The 21,155-nt window shown below is 43.4% G+C and overlaps 1 protein-coding gene across 15 annotated transcripts in view; it reads right to left on the minus strand.

Moving 5' to 3' along the window:
• Window positions 1–21,155, minus strand: part of Numb (NUMB endocytic adaptor protein) — a 113,364-nt gene that overhangs the window by 5,001 nt on the left and 87,208 nt on the right. For all 15 annotated transcript variants that reach the window (XM_076551021.1, XM_076551025.1, XM_076551032.1 and 12 more), the window contains 5 exons: window positions 9,762–9,836; window positions 6,795–6,935; window positions 4,231–4,435; window positions 2,291–2,581; window positions 325–474 (listed from right to left, as the gene is read on the minus strand). In XM_076551021.1, coding sequence (XP_076407136.1) covers window positions 325–474; window positions 2,291–2,581; window positions 4,231–4,435; window positions 6,795–6,935; window positions 9,762–9,836 — 862 coding nt within the window. The remainder of the gene's footprint in view (window positions 1–324; window positions 475–2,290; window positions 2,582–4,230; window positions 4,436–6,794; window positions 6,936–9,761; window positions 9,837–21,155) is intronic.

The raw sequence follows: 21,155 nt of genomic DNA on the forward strand, positions 1-21,155 counted from the left end.
GGGGATCACTATGCTAGAAGGGACAGAGCCCGACTAGTCCCGAGAGCTGCTGATTTGTAAGGCTGGCTGGCTGCTCTGACCCTCAAGTCAAGAGGCAAATAAAGGGTGGACTGAGGTTACAGAAGCTCTTATAGGAGATGAAAGACAGATGGCTGTGTGCTAAACGAGGAGACAATTCAGAGACAGGCAGGGGGACAAAGCCCAAGGGGTGGCTGGGCAAGAAGATGAGGATAATGGCAAGCTCGGGATGCCAACTTCCGTTCACAAGCAGCATGCTAACAGAATTAGTTTTAAAGAGAACAAATGAGGTCAGAGGTTACCAACCTTGTAAGACAGGAGACTGCGGTGCCACCAGCGTCACTGGTTTGGTCATTGGGGCCGAGGAAAAGGGGTCCTCAGAGGGTGTGCTGAAGGCACTGGTGATCTGCGAGCACAGGGAGCTGATGCTCTCCGCCTCTCCCTCTACCTCTGGCACTGCAAGGCAAAGACAATGGTTCTAGAAAACGGAAGAGCCTGAGATGTGGCAGGATGGGGTAAGAGCCGTTTCTCACTTTGTCTCTTCCCCTGCAGAAGGACAAGTCTCAGGCTTTACAATCAGCTTCAGTAAATTAACTGATGAACACTTCAGCTTTCAGGTGGGGAAGCAGAAAGCATCAGTAACTCATGCACTAAGACAGAGTGCCTTTTTCTGCAAACCTCTACATTCTTTATTTCCTCTTGGGAATTTGGTACGGGTGTGTGTGTGTGTGTGTGTGTGTGTGTGTGTGTGTGTGTGTGTGTGTGTGTTTGTTTTAATGTGAGAGTGTTTGTAATAGCTGGATCTTTCTGGAAGATCTCTGCAATCCATTTGCCTTTCAACCAGTTCCTAGAAGCTATAACCCATCAAGTTCTAGAGCTGTCAAGCAATCTTACCAAAAACAAAGGTTAAGGCCGGGTGACGCCAAAGCTCTCTCCTGAATCAGCCAGGACACGTCGGCACTCTCCTTTGTTAAAGTTTCTAGTACATGAACTATGGTACCAAAGAGAAGGGAAATGAAATGTAGTACACTAAAGGCTCTCCTGAATACTAATTCTGGAAAGCCAAGCAGGAAGATTGCTTTCGCCCAGAGTGTGGGTCCAAGCAAGTTTGAGATCCTGTATGTGGGGAAAACAAGACTCTGAGAACATTTCCTTATCACTGAGCAAATAAATGATGTGTGCTGAACCTTTGTTCATCTGTGAAAAGAGAAAGACTTTTATGCCTCACCTGCCCCAGAGGGAGAGTGCAATGCGGTACGTGAAGCATCTGGAGTGTGTTTTTGAGGGTGCTGGAGCCTGAGAAGATTTCCTGGGGTCACCTACCTCCAACTGTTCTTAAGCCTAGTTTTATTTGGCCACAGATCTTACCTACCTGCACTTTTTTTGTTTTGTTTTGTTTTTGTTTTTGTTTTTTGAGACAGGGTTTCTCTGTGTAGTTTTGGTGCCTTTCCTGGAACTCACTCTGTAGACCAGGCTGGCCTCAAACTCACAGAGATCTGCCTGCCTCTGACTCCCAGGTGCTGGGATTAAAGGCCTGTGCCTGCGCCGCCACCACCACCTGGTTTTACCTCTCTGTACTTTTATACAATGTCAGTAAAAGTGCCTATTGAGCCAAAGCTTCCTCATGTTTGTTATAGAGATGGCGTGACGTGTGTCAGAGAGAACTATAATAGGGCTGATCAAAGCACCGTCCAGATCCAACATTTTAGCTCGAGATCATAGGGTAAGGATAGAGCTTACAGGCTGCCTCAGCTCCACAGAGGACACACAGAGATGAATGACTGTGAGCAGCCTCCTGCCTCTACTCCACAATGGACCTGAGATTTGTATAAGAGAGCCATTTAGAGCTTCTTCCCCGTGAAGCCAACCTCCCACAAGCACAGGGACACTCACTCATTTCTTCTGTTCCTCTGCAGTGGTACTATTAACCTGTAAATGTCTCTAAAGCCTCTTTAGTTTTCCTGGGTCCTGTGCAGCACAGTGAGAATGGGAATTCGGAGCACCTGATGTCTGAAAACAGGCTGGCTGAGAGAGAGTACATCCACACCAGCACAAACCAGACCTGTGGCTCAAGCTCGAAATTCCATCATGGCTCTGTCAACTACTCAGGGAAGAGAAGTTAATTATGCCTGGGCCCTGAGTTTACTCTCATGTGAAATGACACACAATATAACGAACAGCTTCAGAGAGACAGGACTAACTAGTGTTCTCACTAAGTGAAACTTTGTGTCGTCACTGAAGGTGATGGCGCTCCAGAGCTAGAGCATATTACCTGCATTTTTTATTGGGAAATCAGTCTTCCTCTGCATAGTGGAAGGCAACTCATTGATGCGTAGGGATAGTTGGCGTTTAAAGGGTGACATCTTCTGGCTAAGAGCAGGAAATCCCCGGAAGGAGCCTTGGCGAGCAAGCTGTTCAATTGGTGCATGCCGGCGTGGGATGGCATGAGGATTGTTCATCTCCAGAGAGGCAGTGGCATCCGAAGTGGGAGAGGTGGGAGAGGATGGGGATGGAGCAGTGTTGCCAGGGGCCACTGATGAACCAACAACTGCCTTATCTGTCTCTGCTCAAGAAAACCAAAGAAGACCTTAGACCTCAGCAGCGACCTCCCCGTTTTCTGAGTTGACCGAAGCCCTCTTGCTCTCTAACCCCCCACTTCCCCACGTCTTATAGAGGACAGGCTGGAAATGGTTCAGACTTCCTACACTCCGACAGATGAAGGTCGAGCAACACCTGCTTGTCTTATCCTCTATTAAGACCGAACAGACAGGGCTGGAGACATGCTCAGTGGTTAAGAGCACTGGCTGTTCTTCCACAGGGCCCAGGTTCAATTTCTGGCACCTACATGATGGCTCACAATCATCAATAACTTTATTCCCATGGGATCAGATGCCCTCTTTTGGTGCGCAAACATACAAGCAGACAAAATACCTACACTCATGATAAGTTAATAATCTTTAAAAAGAGGTTAAAAAAAGACTCAACATAAATAACCTGGCTCCAATGGAGTTCTCGTGCAAGGTCTTTGAAAGAATAATGGTTTGGGGACTAGAGAGATGATACAGTAGTTAAAGAGTATTTGCTGCTCTTCCAGAGAGCCCAGGTTCAATTCCCAGCACCCACATGGCAGCTCACAGGGGATTCAGACACTCTTCTGAACTCCACAGGTACTTGCACTTACATACACATGCACAAATGTTAAAAAAAAAAAAAAAAAAAAAAAAGAACGGTGGGTCATCTGGACGGTAAAATCCTATAGCCAAAAACACATGCTTTGGCATAGGACACAGAAATCACATCAGAATTGTGCTGGAGGCTTTCTTCCTGCTGGCCAGCCTTCACAGCACAAGATCCGCCTGGCTCTGCCTCCTGAGTGCTGGGATTAAAAGCGTGCACCACCACCGCCCGGCAAGACCTTGTCTTAATGAGTAAGGTGGAAGGGACCAGAGAGATGGCTCAGGGGTTAGGAACACCACTGGCTGCTCCTCCAGAGGTCCTGAGTTCAACTCCCAGCAACCACATGGTGACTCACAACCATCTGTAATGAGATCTGGTGCCCTCTTCTGGCAGAACACTGTATACATAATAAATAAATCTTAAAAAACAAACAAACAACGTAGCACTACTGAAGAAGACTTGATGCTGGCTCTGGGCTTCTGCATACTCTCTCTCACACAAGCATTCATACAAAAGTAGAAACATCGACACTCAAGCACCCAGGATTGGCACAACAGCAGCATCAACTCTCCGCCAGCATCACCGCCAGTCTTTAAACCTGGGGGCTTGTGCTTCGTCCTCAAGACGGTAGGTCTATGACGGTATTTGTGTCTCACAGAAACAGATACATCAGAATTAAATCTGCTCCAGGAGGCGGGGAGCAAGGGTATTTCTCTGCAGCTGCTTCTTCACCTGCTCTCCACCTTCCCCAGAGGAGCTTACTATAATGGAGAGATACGTTTTTTAAGTCACTGGAGAGAAAGCACCTTTGTCGGCCTTCTTACATCGCTGAGAGGCCTCTTTTTGGGTGTGTGGTGTAGGTGGGGAGAAGGAATGATAAAACAGAACCCAGACCAGGAATACTCTAACGCCGGGTTACGTTTGCAATCCCAAGGGTTCTTCTTGTCTGTAGGAACTTGTCTCTGAGAGTTTCAAGTATAAACCTGTTGGGAAAATCTGCATTAAATAAACACACCACAGCAGAACACGCTGTACCTTTCTTGGCATCTTGCAACTGTTTCATGATCTCTTCTCGTTCTGCTTGTTCAGTGGCAGTTGTGACTCGGAACGATCCTTCTCTTGTAAAGGTGGTTCTACTGGCGTCAAAAGTAGCAGTGACTCCACACTCCTTCTCCCGTTTCTGTTTCCGCTCTAAACAGGCTGCAAAAGCACAGCCCACGGCGTGGCTCAGTCTTTCCCCCTGCAGAGAGCAGGTTTTGAACGCTCTATGAGAGTCACAGCACCAACACGGCATACACATAAAGCTGCCGCAAGTCCCAGTTTAAAGTTAATGTGCAAAATGAATTGTCTTTGTACTCAAGCCTCCAATTTCCCTTTAATTTTTAATTGCCTGTGTGTGTGTGTGTGTGTGTGTGTGTGTGTGTGTGTGTGTGTGTGTGTGTGTATGAATACAGTTTGTACCCTCAGAGACCAGAGGTGTTGGATTCCCCTAGAGCTGAAGTTTCAGGAGATTGTGAGATGCTTGCAGTGGGTGCTGGGGACAGAACTTGGGGGTTCTCTTCTCACTACTGAGCCACCCCCAGCCCTCCAGTTGCTCTGTAAAGGGAAACAGCAGGAACATTTAGCAGACATTCCTAAGAAACCACTGGAGAGGCAGGAATTTCAGGAGCTGACTACAGTGCCAACATATGGGGGGTGGGGGTGGGGGTTTACAAACTCCAAAACAACTCCCCATTAAAAGGGACTCAAGTAAAGGAGCGCTTTGCTTTGTCTCCTTCTTCTCATGCTGGCAGCCTCACGCTTTCCCTCATGCCTTCCCTATAGTCTAGCTCTCTCACTCACCACTGTACCTCCCGACCACACACAGGCAAAAGTGTAAACATGTTTTCATCTATGCTCTACTTAGAAATGGAACTGATTTGCTTATGTGTGGCAAAAGAATGGAGTTATATAAACCAATCATTATTTTATAGATACATTCAATTACCCAGAGTCAAGTTACCAACCCAATAGATTACTTTTTGACAAGGCTACTGTATTTTAAATCACGTCCCTACTATAGAATAAAAAAGTTTTGGGGTTGGGGATTTAACTCAGTGGTAGAGCGCAAGGCCCTGGGTTCAGTCCTCAGCTCTGGGGAAAAAAAAGTTAGGTGCTGGTATAATAACTGTTGATATTCACAGTGAGAAGAGTTCTCTGGTAACAGAGGAGTTCTTGTGGTATTCTCAGAATCGTACTATGTAGGCAGCTGTGAACAAGCCGGTTCACTGGATTTTACATGTTAATGTTAGCTATGGTAAAGGAAGGTGATGTTTAAAATGCTCCTGTGTGTAAGATATTATATAACTGTGGACCCTCTGGCAGACTTATCTAACACTAGGGGCAGAACTGGGTGCGTGGGGACCCAGGGTCTTAGAGCCACACACACCCAAGCATAGCCGTTGCAAGGACAAAGATGTTCTCCCCCAGCTCCTCTACATGCTTATTAGTTATGGTCTTTAAGGACGCAATACTTTCCAGGCTGGGCGTCAGTGGCGCACACCTTTAATCCCAGCACTCAGGAGGCAGAGGCAGGCGGATCTCTGTGAGTTTGAGCCCAGCCTGGTCTATAGAGTTCCAGGACAGCCAGGATTGTTACACAGAGAAACCCTGTCTGGAAAAACAAAAACAAAAACAAAAACAAAAACAAAAAAAAATCAAAACAAAAAACCCAACCAACCAACCAACCAACCAACCAAAAACTCAGAGATGAGAGGATCAGGAATTAAAGGTCATCCTCAGGTACATAGCAAGTTTCAGGCAAGCCTAGCTATATAAGACTATCAAAATAAATAAATAAAAATTTAAAAAAAAAGAAAAATCACTCCAGAAATTATACATTTAGTGTTATGTGAAGAAGATTATTATCATAAAAGGCTAGTCTTTCATTTTCGGATTTTTGTTGTCTTTTAAGACAAGGTCTCACTCTGTAACCCTGGCCATCCTGGAACTTGCTCTCTAGATTAGGCTGGCCTTGAACTCAGAGATCCACCTGCCTCTGCCTCCCAAGTGCTGGGATTAGAGGCGTTTAACACTGTTCAAACACAAAGTCTATTTTTTTTAATTAATTTTTTTAAATGTTTATTGTTGCTTTGTCTGCATGTATGCCTGTAATCTACAGTCCATGCTTGGTACCCAAAGAGGCCAGAAGAGGACATCAGATCACTCAGTCTGAAGCTTAGATGGCTGTGGGCCATCTGAGTGCTGGGAATTAAACCAGATCCTCTGGAAGAGCAGCCAATGTTCTTAACCACTGAGCATTTCTCCAGCTCCCAAACTCTATTCTAAAAAAAAAAAAAAACCTGCAAGCACTTTACTGATGAAAAGCACCAACTAAAGTTTAGTAACTACGGTAACGTATTTTCCTCCTCCACCCCCATTCTTTGTTTTCTTCCTTTCTTTGTGGTGCTGGGGAATGAACCAGGGTACCAGCCCATGAGCTCACCAGGGCATCTCTGCTTCCCTTTGTCCTTACTAAAAGCACAGTGGCACTGCTTGGCCGACATCAGCTGCCAGCAGCTCAGCTAGACTCCTCAGGACACATATCATGTTGGACTTACCGTGTCCTTGACAGCCATGAAGCAGTGGCAGATCCAGCGCCGAGTAGTGCCGTCTCGACATATGTAAGAAAAGGCTCTGTCAAAGTTCCTGTCTGGAGCACAGAAAGACACCTTCTCTATGGTCTGGTCAACTATGAGGTCCTGGAAAGTGGAAGCACAGACAAGAGAAGGCTTATGAGAGTTATCTGGTCTTCTTAGAAGCATCACAGGGTTCATTTTACAAAGCAGAATCCCTACATAGGTTGCAACTGGGCTCCGGAATAGCTGTATCCAGTAGCTGGAATAGCGTTTGACTAGGAAGCATCCCTTTGCTCAAATGGTTCCCTTATTTCATCTCCATATTCTAAAGTGCTTATGTGGCGGCTGGTCCTAGCTTGGAGCTCTTACACAGTAATTGCCATGCATACAAAATACATAAATGCACGCATAAATCAATATGTTAAATCCTCTTGGTTTATTTGCAAATATAGCAAAAACACCATAGTGTTCTATACTTTTTCTTTTTTCAACCAGTAACTGTATCTCCATCCTGTAGATTTTTTTTTCACTTCAAGTACTGTATATATTTTTTAGATGTACAATCTTCTTTTCTAGTCCTAGGATTTTTGCTTCTTCTTTTTCTTCCTAACTTCTGAGATTTTCAAGTGGTTTTACTGACAGTAGCGCCTTTCCTTTCACATCTCTCAGTGCGGCTCTAACACCTGCTTTACAAGTCTTGTCTGCTGCTTCTAACACCTACAGTATTTTGGGAATCGGTCTCTGCTTTCTCTGTGAGAATGATATTTTCTGTTTCTTTGTATGCTAGAGATTCATGCATCACCACAACATTAGTTTCTTGCTCAAAGAAAGGTTAGGGACCTGAAGTTCAGACTTCTTTTTGTTGTTGTTTTTTGAGACAGGGTTTCTTTGTGTAGCTTTGGAGCCTGTTCTGGAACTCACTCTGTAGCCCAGGCTGGCCTCGAACTCACAGAGATCCGCCTGCTTCTGCCTCCCGAGTGCTGGGATTAAAGGCGTGCACCACCACCAACTGGTGAAGTTAGAGATCTATACCTATATTAATTCGTACAGATCATGGCATGGCCTTGTCACAAGCACTGATTCCAACAGTGTGTTTAGTCTCTGACAACAGTAAAATGGATCCAGTGGTCCACCAATTACAGTATTCACAGTGGCTCACAACTACAATCCTAGCACTTAGAAGGCTAGGGCAAGAGAACTGATGCAAATTCAAGGGCAAACTGGGTTGGTGCCCAGTGAGTTCCAGACTGGGCAAAGGGCTCAACAGAGAGACCATGTCTCCACGACCCAACCCAACCTACCCACCAGCTGCTATCATCAACGTGGAAAGAAGGAAATTCATAACAGCAGGTGCTACAAGTAGCTACCAAGGGGCAGTATCCACTTGCCACAATAGTGAAAACAAATACAGAGCCACAGGTCTGACAAGTTTGCCTGGTACGGCAGCACGAACCTGCAATCCCAGCACTTGGGAGACCGAGGCAGAGGGATTGTTAGGTCAAAGACAGCAAGACCCCTTTTCAAACAGAAATGTCATCCAAAACATGAATTAAAATCATACAAGTTTTAAAAGATATTTAAAGAATGTGTTAATGGGGTTGGGGATTTAGTTCAGTGGTAGAGCGCTTGCCTAGCAAGCGAGAGGCCCTGGGTTCGGTCCTCAGCTGGGGGGGGGGAGGGGAGTGTTAAAATTTAAGGCTATTAATATTTTGAACTTAAAAAAAGGTCAAAGATCTGAAATGAAACTGTATTAAGCCACTTAAAAATTACCAGACATAGCTGGGCGTGGTGGTGCCCGCCTTTAATTGCCAGCACTGGGAGGCAGAGACAGGTGGATCTCTGTGAGTTCGAGGCCAGCCTGGTCCAGAGAGAGAGTTCTAGGACAGCCAGGACTACAGAGAAACCCTGTCTTGAAAAACAAAACAAACAAACAAAAAAAACGGGATAGATTGCTTATCAAACCTGTTCTTTGTCTGCCCAACTGTATCCACTCCCAAATTAAGTTCTGGTTAAAAATGTTTCCTGGGTGGTGGCTCACACCTTAAATCCCAGCACTCAGGAGGCAGAGGCAGGTGGATCTCTGTGAGTTCGAGGCCAGCCTGGTCTACAGAGTGAGTTCCAGGAAAGGCACAAAGCTACATAGAGAAACCCTGTCTCGAAAAACCAAAAAAAAAAAAAAAAAAAAAAAAACACAAACAAACAAAAAACAATAGCTAAAAAAAAAAAAAAAAAAAAGCCGGGCGGTGGTGGCGCACGCCTTTAATCCCAGCACTCGGGAGGCAGAGCCAGGCGGATCTCCGTGAGTTCGAGGCCAGCCTGGGCTACCAAGTGAGCTCCAGGAAAGGCGCAAAGCTACGCAGAGAAACCCTGTCTCGAAAAACCAAAAAAAAAAAAAAAAAAAAAAAAAAAAAAAAAAAAAATGTTTCCTGACTTTAGGTCTCAAGAAAATTTAGTAATGATTAAGTGTCCTTACATATCTTAAGCACTTAGGGTCACTTTCTATGAAATACAAAATGCCTAGAATATTGTTTGAATCCTAAATAAATTCTCACCTCTAATGCTTAAAATTTCACTTCAATTGAGCTTAGTTGGCTAATTCATTTATCACTTTCTAAAACATGTTTTCTTAAGGAACAAGGGTAAATTGAAGATGTGGCCTGTCATCTAAAAAATACAGTAAAAGATACATCACCTTATATACTCATGAATCTGAAAAAAATTAAACATAGAACAAAAATAGAACTCATATCTTAGCATTAAACAATTAATGCTTGGTCATGTAGAACCAAATGTTAGGATTTTTTTTTTCCATAAAGTAAATGAGTTACTCAATGAGTTTCCTGGACACAGAAGACTGTACTTTGGACCGTGGCAGGCTATCACTGAGCCACTACAGTTGACGGCAGGCACTTTATCAGCAGAGATTAGAAGAACCCTGAGCAGCCTTACCTTGGTCTTCTCGTCCACAACCCTGAGTCCATCGGCCGACACCCACAGAACCGCCTTCACTGCTTTCTTCCCCGTCTTTAAAAGATAAGGGGGAGGGGACACGTACATACGTAAAGAGAAAGGAAAACAAAACTCATCTTCCACAGAAAATACTGAGTCTGTCTTCCAAAGGTCACAAGGGGAGAGGAAGTCCAAGTTCAGGAAGGATGCCCAAAGCCAGATAACTCAACCAAACTGCAGCAACGCTCAGGAAAAAACAAGCCAAAGCTATTACTTCAGAAACACAGCACAACACGATAAGATAAACTAAGTAAGGGAGAAGGGACAGAGAGAACTAAATCGAAGATAACACGTTCTATAAAGGGCAAAGAATTTACAGCGAGACTCCTCACCCACTAAAAAGCTGAGAAAACTAAGAGTCAGATAAGGATTAACTACATAAGGAGTTAGACCACAAGAACTTCTACAGGTGTAGTGGAGAGGAACAGATACATCTGAGTCATTACGCCGACCATTCCATTATCCTCTGAAAACATGTGTGACCCTTGGTTACCTGAAATTTTCATGTTAAAAATGACAAGAAACCTTCATTACTCTGTGAACAATCTTCAAAAACCATTATTTATCCCTTCAAGATTAACACCGCTTCTGCTCAGGTTTTTTTTTTTTTTTTTTTTGAGACAGGGTTTCTCTGTTAGCTTTGCACCTTCTCTGGATCTCACTCTGTAGACCAGGCTGGCCTCAAACTCACAGAGATCCGCCTACCTCTGTCTCCTGAGTGCTGGGATTAAAGGCGTGCAACATCACCTAGCTGCTTAGTTTTTTGTTTTTTTTTTTTAATATTTATTTATGTATATGGATGTTTTGATTGCATCCACATCTGCACTGCAGAAGAGGGCATCACATCCCATGGGACTACAGTTACAGATGGTTGTGAACAGTCATGTGGGTGCTGGGAATTGAACTCTGGACCTCTGGAAGAACAGCCAGTGCTCTTAAGTGCTGAGCCATCGCTCCCAGTAAGCTCCTGATTGAGCTTAGTTTTTGACATTAAATGCATGGAAACATTTTGGTGGCATAGGAATATTTAAAAACTACTGAGAAAATAAGGGTTGTTTTGTTGTTGTCTGGTTGGTTGGTTTTTTGAGACAGGGTTTCTCTCTGTAGTCCTGGCTGTCCCGGATGGAACTCACTCTGCAGACCAGGCTGGTCTTCAACTCAGAGATTTGCCTGCTTCTGCTTCTGCCTCCCAAGTGCTGGAATTAAAGGCGTGTGCCACCAATCCCCAGCCTTTTTTTTTCTTTTTTCTTTTTTAACTGGCTAGAAAAAGACCTTTCTTTTGGGTTGCCACCCAAACAAGAATCACTGAGAACAAGTTGGCAATTTATTTCCTCTGTGAGACAATGTAATGGTACTTAATGTCCTTTCTTAACTTGTCTATGGATATAAGCAAATTAAAACAAACAAAGGCTGAGGGTGGATATCAGATTGTTATACAAATACAGACCAAAGGGAATCTGGTGCTAAATCTGGAGCAGCAGTTTCTAGAAGGGTCAAGGACCACGAGAACTGCCATTCTCCTTCCCATGTCCCCAAGCCCAGGAATCCTGGTTGCGGAAGCATGCTCTTAGTTAAAAAAGCTGCTAGGACCCACTCCAGGCTCATCATTTCCAGTACCACCACCACCACATGCCAGATGAGTGTCTGCAACAGTATAGCCACCGCAAATACAGGAAGACCTCACAGACCCCTGCAAAGCGATACTCCAAGAAAACATAATAAATAATAAGTGCTAGAGATGAGTGGAGAATAAGGTAAGTGATGCTGAAAGAGACAGTCAAGTCTATCTGTGAGACTGGGGAAGTCCATGCCGAGAAGACAGAACTGAGCCCTAAGATCATGTTTCTCGATGCCCTAAAACAGGGTTAGGGAGGCACAGAAATGGCATGGACATGCCAGGCAGAAGACAGTAGTCCAAGAAATTGAGGCAAATGGTACAAAAATCTGGGACCCTGAAGTATTTTAGTACGGGCTGAAAGTAGACTGGGCAAGAAGCAACGGTAGATGATCAGGAGGGAAGTCTTGTCATGCAGGACCTGTATGCCGCCTTCCAGGGAACTGGATCCTAATTCTATGGGCAACTGAAAGCTTCAGAAAGAATCAAACACATTGAAGCTGATTTCCATTTCTATTCTTTTTTTTTTTTTTTTTAATTTTTCAAAATTTAATTTTTTTTTTTAAGACCAAGCTGGCCTCGAACTCACAGAGATCCACCTGGCTCTGCCTCCCGAGTGCTGGGATTAAAGGCATGTGCCACCACCGCCTAGCCCATTTTTATTCTTATTTATCACGTCTGATTGTGTGTGCAGTCAGAGAACAACTTGCAGGAGTCAGTTCTTTCCTTGGTGTGGTCCTGGAGATTGAACTCAGGTGTCACCAGGCTTGGCAGCAAGGGCCTTTGCCCACTGAGTCATCATCTCACTGGTGTTAGGTCTGCATTTATTAAAAAATAACTCTTAACTATGTTTGTGTCTGTGCATGGGTCTGTGCCCGTGAGTGCAACGTCTGTGGATGTCAGAAGGTGGTGTGGGAGCCTGTGGAGCTGCAGTTACAGGCGGGGGTGAGCCGCCGCCTGTTGTGGGTCCTGAGGAATGAACCTGGGTCCTCTGGAAGAGCAGTAAATGCTCTTAACTGCTGAGTCATCGCTGCAGTCCCTAGATTTGCATTTTGAAACATCACTTTGCAGCAGTGTCCGTGAGGTCAGAAAGAGATGAGTAAGATTTCAGGTGGGCAAAACCCCCCTCAGTGTTGATCTATCTTGGTTAAGATAGAAAAGGAGGTTTTATATAGTGTAGGGGAGAGGATGGGTTCCTGTCTTGTGTTACTGAGTGAAAAGTAACTCTGGCTAAGACAGATAAGAGATGCGGAATACGTTTTAGAGGAGATTTCAGGAAGTCTGAGGTGTCTGTCAAGGTGGGGATCCAGCTAGGTGGAGATCAGCAGACAACTGAATATACCAGACTGAAGCTAAAAAGAGAATTCTTTTTGGGGGGGAGGTGGGGATGGGGGAAGACAGCCTACACAGCCCTGGCTGTCCTCGAACTCACAGAGATCCTCCTGTCTCTGCCTCCCAAGTGCTTGGATTAAAGGAGTATGCCACCACACTTGGTAAAAAGATAATTTCTTAAAAGAGTTATTTATTTTATGTAAATGGTGTTTTATCTGTGTGTACATCTGTACACTAGGAAAGGGCACTGGATCCCATGAGTCAACAGTTATAGACGCAAGTGAGCTGCCATGTGGATGTTAGGAATTGAACTCAGGACCTCTGGAAGAGCAGCCAGTGTTCTTATGCTGAGCTACCTCTCCAGCACCAACAGAAAATCCTTAAGATAGAATTCTAGATTGGGAGATAATAGAAGGGTAACGACACAGACCATCAATAATTAAAGAGTCGGGAGGAAATAAACAATTCCTTGAAACATCAGAAAAGGAATATGGTCACGGGACAGAACAATGGGAGGTGACAATCATTAAAACGGAAGGAGAAGGGTTTCCAAAGAGGCCGTGTCAAATGTGATGCAACGATCAAGTGAAGACGGATGTTAGGAGCCCACTGGATTGAGCAATGAAGACACAGCAGAATAACAGGATGGTAACTTTATGTGTTAACATGGCTAGTGTTAACATGGCTAATAGGCCAGGCTGTAGTACCTAGCTGCTTGATCAAACACTAGTCTAAAAGTTGCTGTGGCTAGGCATGCCTACAATCCTAGCACTCAGAAGGCTAAGGAAAGATCAGCATGTGCTTGAGCCAGATGGATAACATGATGAATTCCAGGCCAGCCTAATGTACAAGGAACATCCTCCCACCCCACTTTTTCTCAAGACAGGGTTTCTCTGTGCAACAGCCCCTGGAACTCACTCTGTAGACCAGGCTGGCCTTGAATTCAGACATCCGCCTGACTCTGCCTCCCCGGTGCTGGGATTAAAGGTGTGCGCCACCACGCCTGACATAAGACTTTATCTTAAAAGAAAAACAAGGGCTAGAGAGATAGATGGCTAGTGGTTAAGATCACTTATTTTTTAGAACTGAAATTCAGTTCCCATCCCTCAGGTCAAGTGGCTCACAACCACCTGTAACTCTAGTTTCAGCAGACCCAGGACACAACACCCTCTTCTGGCCTGTGAGGACATGGCATACAGGCAGGTACACAACAAACAAACAAACAAATAGTGACTGACTTTAGATAAAGAAGATTATAGCTTTTAAAATTTGGGCAGGTCCTGTTCAACCAGTTGATAGAGAGTCTACCTTGAGTCTGTAACAGTAGTCTTGATTGAGTTTCCAGCCTGCCAGGTTCAAACTTAAGACTTGCCACATGCATGAACTCATGAGCTAACTCCTCAAATAATCGATCTCACATGTACATGCATGTGCCCAAAAGTACATGTGCAGCCATGTTCACCTATCAGGCGGGATTCTCTGGAGGACCGGATAGTGAAGTGGAAGTTAGATTAGAATGGGTTAAGAAATAAAAGGTAAGAAGAGTCTATGAATATTAAACAAACTCTTTAAAGAGCTTTATTAGCTGAGTGTCGTGGCGTACTCCTTTGATCCCAGCACTTGAGAGGCAGAGGCAGGCAAACCTCCATGAGTTCAAGGCCAGCCTGGTCTGCAGAGAAGCTCTCTATCTCCAATCAACACCAGGCTTTCCTGTGAGGTTAGATGTGGTGCTGCATGCTTGTATTGTAACCTGAAGCACTAAGAGGTTAAGGCTGGAGGCATACACAGCAAAACTATGTTTTAAAAAGCTTTTCCATAAAAAGGAGTTACATACAGGGCAATGAGGGAGGCAGAGGACCTAAGGATGGCTATAAGACTGTGAAAAACGACATGCATTTGCAAGCTACTCTAGACACACAAAACAAGCCTGAATTCAGTGCTACTATTTACAAGCTAAGCAAGAGATAGAATTTCTGTTTCTTCGTGTGTAACATATATGTATATGTGTTAAAAAGACTGGAGATTATATACAGTACCTGAATTTTTAAAAGTAAACAGGTAATATGGTAGCCTGCCACCTCTCATTATTTAACTGCTACTGTTCATTTTCTTCAGTTGTGCTTTCTGCTTCGCTAAGTGAAGGACATTAGTTCTTCCCTTTTTATGTTCAAAGAATTGGCTAAATATTTGCTGTGGGGAATAGAGAAGGCAGCTATCCAATGATATAAAAGGCTGCTAAATGGTATAGAAAGTCCTTAGTATGTTCATTTACAGATGTATCACTCATCACGCTATACTACTCTATAAACTGTAGTAGTCAGCACTTGCAGCAACAGACAGGTCAAGGTTAGCCAACTGAAGGTGGGGACAATAAGTCATTTTAGAACTGGTCTCTGTTAGATTTCTTACAATATTCAGAAATGTTCTGAAATTCACTCTTGGCTCAAATTTATGGTTATAGAAACATTTGTTTTTCATTTATGCCTTCATAAAAAGTTTTATGTTATAATAATGGATTGTATTACATATAATCTAATAGATTCTGGAAGATGCATACTAAGACAGAGTTGTGATTATGGGAAAGAGATCTGTAAGGAAGAAGGGGGTTGGTAGCAGTGGGAGAGAAGTACAGGAGGCTGGGGAAAGAGTAACCAGAATGCATTATACACCTGTATGAAGTTGTCCAAGAACAAAGCCTATTACTAAAAAAAAGGCAATTCTGAATAAGCACGAAATGTAGGACTTACTTGTGGTAGAAATACCCACTCCAAAAGGTGCATACTTTAGACACTAATAAAACTGTGGTAGTGATGATGTACACGTGAGAAATTTAGAATGAGTTCATTACTATTGCTACAACTCATTCTGGCTGGGTCATCGTTTCAAGATTACAGGTGGAATTCCTACTGGCTAATGCTCATGTCAAGAAGAGTTTCACATGAAAGATTACTATTTTTCAAAGAAAGAAAATGGACCTAACAAAAACAGAATTGTAGTAACAGAATTTAGAGAAATCCAGACAGAAGGATCAAGCTAACCTGTGACTGGCAAAAAGCATAACTTTCAAGTCATCACTTTCTAAATATCCACCTTGGAATTAAGAAATTAGAATCTGCTTTACATTTCTTTTATTATGAGTAAACTTTTTAGATTTAATTTCTCTCTCTTTTAGATTTTGAGACAAGGTTTTACTATATAGTCTAGGCTGGCCTCAAACTCTGTTAATCTAAACCTATATGGCTAGTAACCAGGCTCTGGCATTGAAGAAAAACCCAACAGGCAGGGAGTCAATTATAGATGACTAAAGCCACTGTGGGAAACCTGCTACAAATAAGAGAATCACACATTTTGTAATTTTTGTTTGTCTGTTTTGGAGACAGGGTCTTGCTACCCTTGAACTCTCTATGGTGCACCTGGCCTTGAACCTGTGATTCTCCTGCTTGCCTTAACCTCCTGGGATTACAGGAGTGTGCTACTATGGATGCCCAGTATACGGTGTCGTGTTGGGACTGATCCTCATGCATGCTAGTCAAGCACTGTGCCAAGTGAGCTACACTCTATACCTTTAGAGTGATTAAGCAGAAATAACTTCTTAAAATAAATTGAGGGGGCTGGAGAGATGGCTCAGAGGTTAAGAGCACTGGCTGCTCTTCCAGAGGTCCTGAGTTCAATTCCCAGCAACCACATGGTGGCTCACAACCATCTATGAGATTTGGTGCCCGCTTCTGGTGTGCAGAACAATGTATACATGATAAATAAATCTTTAAAAAATAAACAAACAAATAAAATAAGTTGAAAACCAATTAACATAACAGGCTGGCAATTGTCTTCCTAGATTAGAGGAGCCTTCTACTGCTTTCACTTTACATACTGATGCTAAGCTGGAAGAAATGAGATACATTTATAGGAATGAGCTTTTAAACTGTTTAAATCAGTGACTGGCACTTTCTCTGTGAAGGGCCAACTAGCAAATATTTTGGGCACTGTCATCCATGTAATCTGCATGGCAATGACTCAGCTGCCATCGTAGCACAAAAGAAGCCAAAGACAACATGTGAACAAATGGGCATGGTCTTGTTCCAATAAAACTTGAGTTTTCAAAGACAAATATGGTGAGCTATGCTCTGAAGATTTTTCTAGAACTGAATCTTTTAAAAGATTTGTTATTCATTATTCTGCACCCCTCATATTTATACCCTATCTAATATTTTAGACTGACTCAGAGCTCAGGTTCTGTCTAAACCTACAAGTCTATGATTCCCAGGATCACTAATGAAGTAAGAACGCACACTACCATAAACAGAATTGATATTCAGAGACAAGATGGTTTGGGAGCACATGACAGCTAACAAGAAGGGTGAGCAGATGTTCTCAAGGAAGTCAAAGTAAGGAAATGTCATGAAGGCACAGCTATGACGTTGTTCTCAGCAGCAGCACTTACACTCACAGATGACTCAGTCCCCAGAGAATAACGACACACGAGCCAGGGAATCATGACGCGGTGTGCCTTGTAAGAAATAAAGAAGAGCAGGGAGGGGGTGGTACACGCCTCTGATCTTGGCACTCAGGAAGCAGAGACAGACGGATCTCTGTGAGTTCGAGGCCAGCGCGGTCTACAGAGTGAGTTCCAGGACAGGCTCCAAAGCTATACAGAGAAACCATGTCTTGAAAAACTAAACTAGAATAAATAAAATAAAAATGAAAGAAAGAGAACTTTTTCCCCACAGGGAACTTAGATTCAGTTGTTGTTGTTTTAAATTTTATTTAAAATTTGAGAAAAAAAAAAAGACTGTGTCTATAATTCAGTATTTGAATTTCTGAGAAGAATGACATACTGAACAAATACATGCATATTCTCCAGAGCAATAAAGGGACGAAAACACAACTCCCCTCAGATTTGAGGTTGGCGCTAAGTCTAATGGCTGCTTCATTAAAAGTTCCCCTTCTTTTCCAACTTCATTAGCCAAAACTCAGTTGGAAATCTCAGCCTAGGTGTTATCTCCAGAAAGCCTTCACCCGACTTTCTCATGTTTAAATTGCCGTCCTGCTCTAGCAGCAGCATTTGTTACTGTTGAACAATTTGGTCGTATTTCATTAGCACTGACTGATTCTGTGTATTACAGAGAACTTGAGAGTATATATTTCATCTGTTCATCCACCACACTCGAATATTGCAGAGTAGAAACGGAAGACCACATAGCACGCTAGGTACTGAAGGTTCTGCCACAGACAAAGTGAAGATCTGTGTCCTCCGAGAGCTTACGTTACAGTGACAGAGACACACACACAAGTCAGTCAGTGTATGGAACGACAGTGAGACACCAAGAAACAGAGCTAGGAAAGAAACGAGGAGCATATGGATTGACAATGGGGTATGATTCTAGACTTGTAAATAAATACCTCATTTAGATGAGACTTTTGAGCAAAGAAAGAGATGGGGAAGTGGGTCATGCATGTATGTGTCTGGATGGTGTGTGTTCCGTATTATTAGTAAATACAAGGGCCCTGACATAGGAGCACTCCTGGGGTCTTGTAGGATGAGATGAGAGGAACAAGGACAGAAGGAATAGCTGTACAATGACCTACAAGTTCCTAAAGATTCTTGGGTCAAGTCATTTTGCTGAGGTAGGTATAAACCACAAAGCTTCTAAGTGTTTGGGCAGAATTAAACACAAGTGGCTCCAGAATCGGTCTTTGATCCTATATACAATTTCCATAACAGAAATACGAGTACAAAGTTCAGAATTCCTGGCATAACACAGCATTGGGTGACATCATCTAGGGAGAGTAGCATGTAGAGAAATATCTAAAACTAAGAAGTATTTAGGCAGAGGCTGAACAATGTTTCAAGGTGAGCCAGACTGTCAAATGCTGGTAACAGTCTGGGATCAGGGTGGTAGAGTCACTGCAATAACATGAGAGACTTGAAAGGACCAGCTTTAGTGGAGAGCCAGGGGCCAAGGCAATGGTGGTTGTGAGTGCAATCAACAAAAGACAGGATGGCACATCTGAAGACACCAAGGAGAGTCTCTAAAAATGTGTTTCATGTTTAGGACATTCCACTGAAGAAAAGACTACGGAGGAAAGGGGATTGCAGTAAGAGCTGAAACAGTAAGACACTAATGGAAGCGGGGCATGAAGGGGCGTGCCTGTCAATCCCAGCCCGCAGAAGGCAGAGGCAAGAGGATTCCGAGAGGTCAGCTTTTCCTACCTGGGGAAGCCCTGTTTCAAAACCAAACCAAACCAAACGAAAGGAAAGAAACAAAAGCATATGGGCACAGATTACAGGCAGGCAAGTGGATGTGACCTAAGGCTGCGACCAGAACCTCACTTGAGCCAGGCAAGTGCTCTCCTCTCCTACAGCTACAAGCCTCAGCCCTTCCAGGTCAGTTTCATCTTCTCAGTGAAGCAAGAGGCAAGCTGAAAAAAACAGAGTAAGAAATTTTGGGGGCAGGAGAGGTGGCTTAGCAGTTAAGAGCACTGGCTGCTCTTTCAGTGGACCCAGGTTCAATTCCCAGCACCCACATGGTGGATCACAACTGTCTATAATCCAGCTCTAAGTGATCTGACATTCTCACATAGACATAAATGCAGGCAAAACTCCAATGCACATAAAATTAATTAATAAATAAATGCTGAAAGAGTTTTTTTGTTTTGTTTTTTGAGACAGGATCTTACTATGTATCTGTCTTGGAACTCAGTATGTAGACCAGGGTGGCCTCAAACTCACAGAGATCCACCTGCCTCTGCCTCCCAAATGCTGGGAAATGCTGAAAGTTTAAGGAAAAAAGAAGTATAAAAGTTATCTAAAACAAGAGAGTAATTGTGCTATGAAAATCAAGACATCTTATTCATCTTTGCCTAAGGATAGATAGCACATTCTCTAACATGTTTTATATACTAATGATGACTTGAGAACGACTGAGATGCTATGAATATATGAGGATTGCCTTCTGAAAATTAACAATTTACCCCTTTAAACCTAGAAAAGGTCAGTGACTAAGATCCTTAAAAGACTAAGTGCTTACACATAAGAAAAAAATGACACAAAGGTGACTGTGAAAGCCTTGTGGTTACTGGTTACTTCTTGTTCGTTCCTCCTTCCCTTTCAAGGATTTGTCCTAATATACTTTCCTCTGTGTGGGGTGTGTGTGTGTGTGTGTGTGTGTGTGTATGTGTGTGTGCAGAGGCCAGAAGACAACTTCAGGTGTTCTCCTCAGAAACACTGTCTGCTTCCTTTGAGATGAGGCCAGACTGTCTGGGCAGGGAGCCCCAGGCCTCCCGTCTCTGCCTCTTCCGCACCGGGATTACCAATGCGTGTGTGCTATCACACTTGGCCCACCGTTTTCACCTGGGTGCTGGGGTTCACACTCAGATCCTGTGCTTGCTTCCCTAAGCTATCTTCCCAGTACAGGAAATGTACTTTCAAAAGGGAAAATAAAGCAAATCCTAAAAACTATCTAAGAAGAAACTGAAGGATATAAAATTAATGTAAGGAAGAGTTCAGGAATTTAAAAAACAATAAGGAAGAAAAGGACCCAGAGGTTGGGAAAGATATAGCTCATGGCTAACTTACAACTAACTTGCACAGATACGATATTCCTAGTAATTTTTATAGGTCAGAAATAAGTGACATAATAGCTTAGATAAGGTCACAAACTTAGATTCCTACAGAGTTCAAGGCAGACAAGACAACAAGATGACTAGCCAGACAGACTGAAGGTAACATGAAACTTCTAGGACTGTGAGAAACACAGTCCAGGGCACAGATGCTCAGCTCAAGCTACCTTTCACACAGAATGCATGCTACTTTCTCTGAGATAACCTGGCTTTTTTGTCAGAGTACTCAATATCTAAGTATCTGCAAGCAGTGCAATCCATGTCTAGCGTCCTCTGTGTTATGTACTTCTTCTCCATTCATTCTAATGAAAGTAGACCTAAGGAAAGCAGGTCAGTGCTTTTAAATGAGATGATACTGACATGGGGTAGGGCAAAGATATCTGCACCAAATTTCAGAAAAATTCTGATTTTAGCATATGGTGAAATGTACTAAGTAGGTGACTCTTGAGCTTGTCTTTATGTGCTTGTAAAATGCAGCCTCATGAACCACCAGGCAATTCACCAGATGTTGTTAAGTAGCAAACTAGAAAGTAGGCCAGCACTTTGAGATCTTTGGCAGCAGTTAACTCTGCAACTCACACACGATTGAGCCTGTATGATAATGAGTATTCAGAGATGGGTAATACCTGGGGGGCGCTCCCCAACCTAAGACAGAGTACCTGTGTGGCCTGGGCAGGCATCTCCATGACAGGTAAGGCGACCTGCTGATGTCCCAGGCAACCTAAGTCAGAAGCTCATTTTTTAGTAAAAGGGGGACCTGTAGGGCC

This window comes from Peromyscus maniculatus, chromosome 14 (assembly GCF_049852395.1).
Source record: "Peromyscus maniculatus bairdii isolate BWxNUB_F1_BW_parent chromosome 14, HU_Pman_BW_mat_3.1, whole genome shotgun sequence".
In the NCBI taxonomy this organism is placed as follows: Eukaryota; Metazoa; Chordata; class Mammalia; order Rodentia; family Cricetidae; genus Peromyscus; species Peromyscus maniculatus.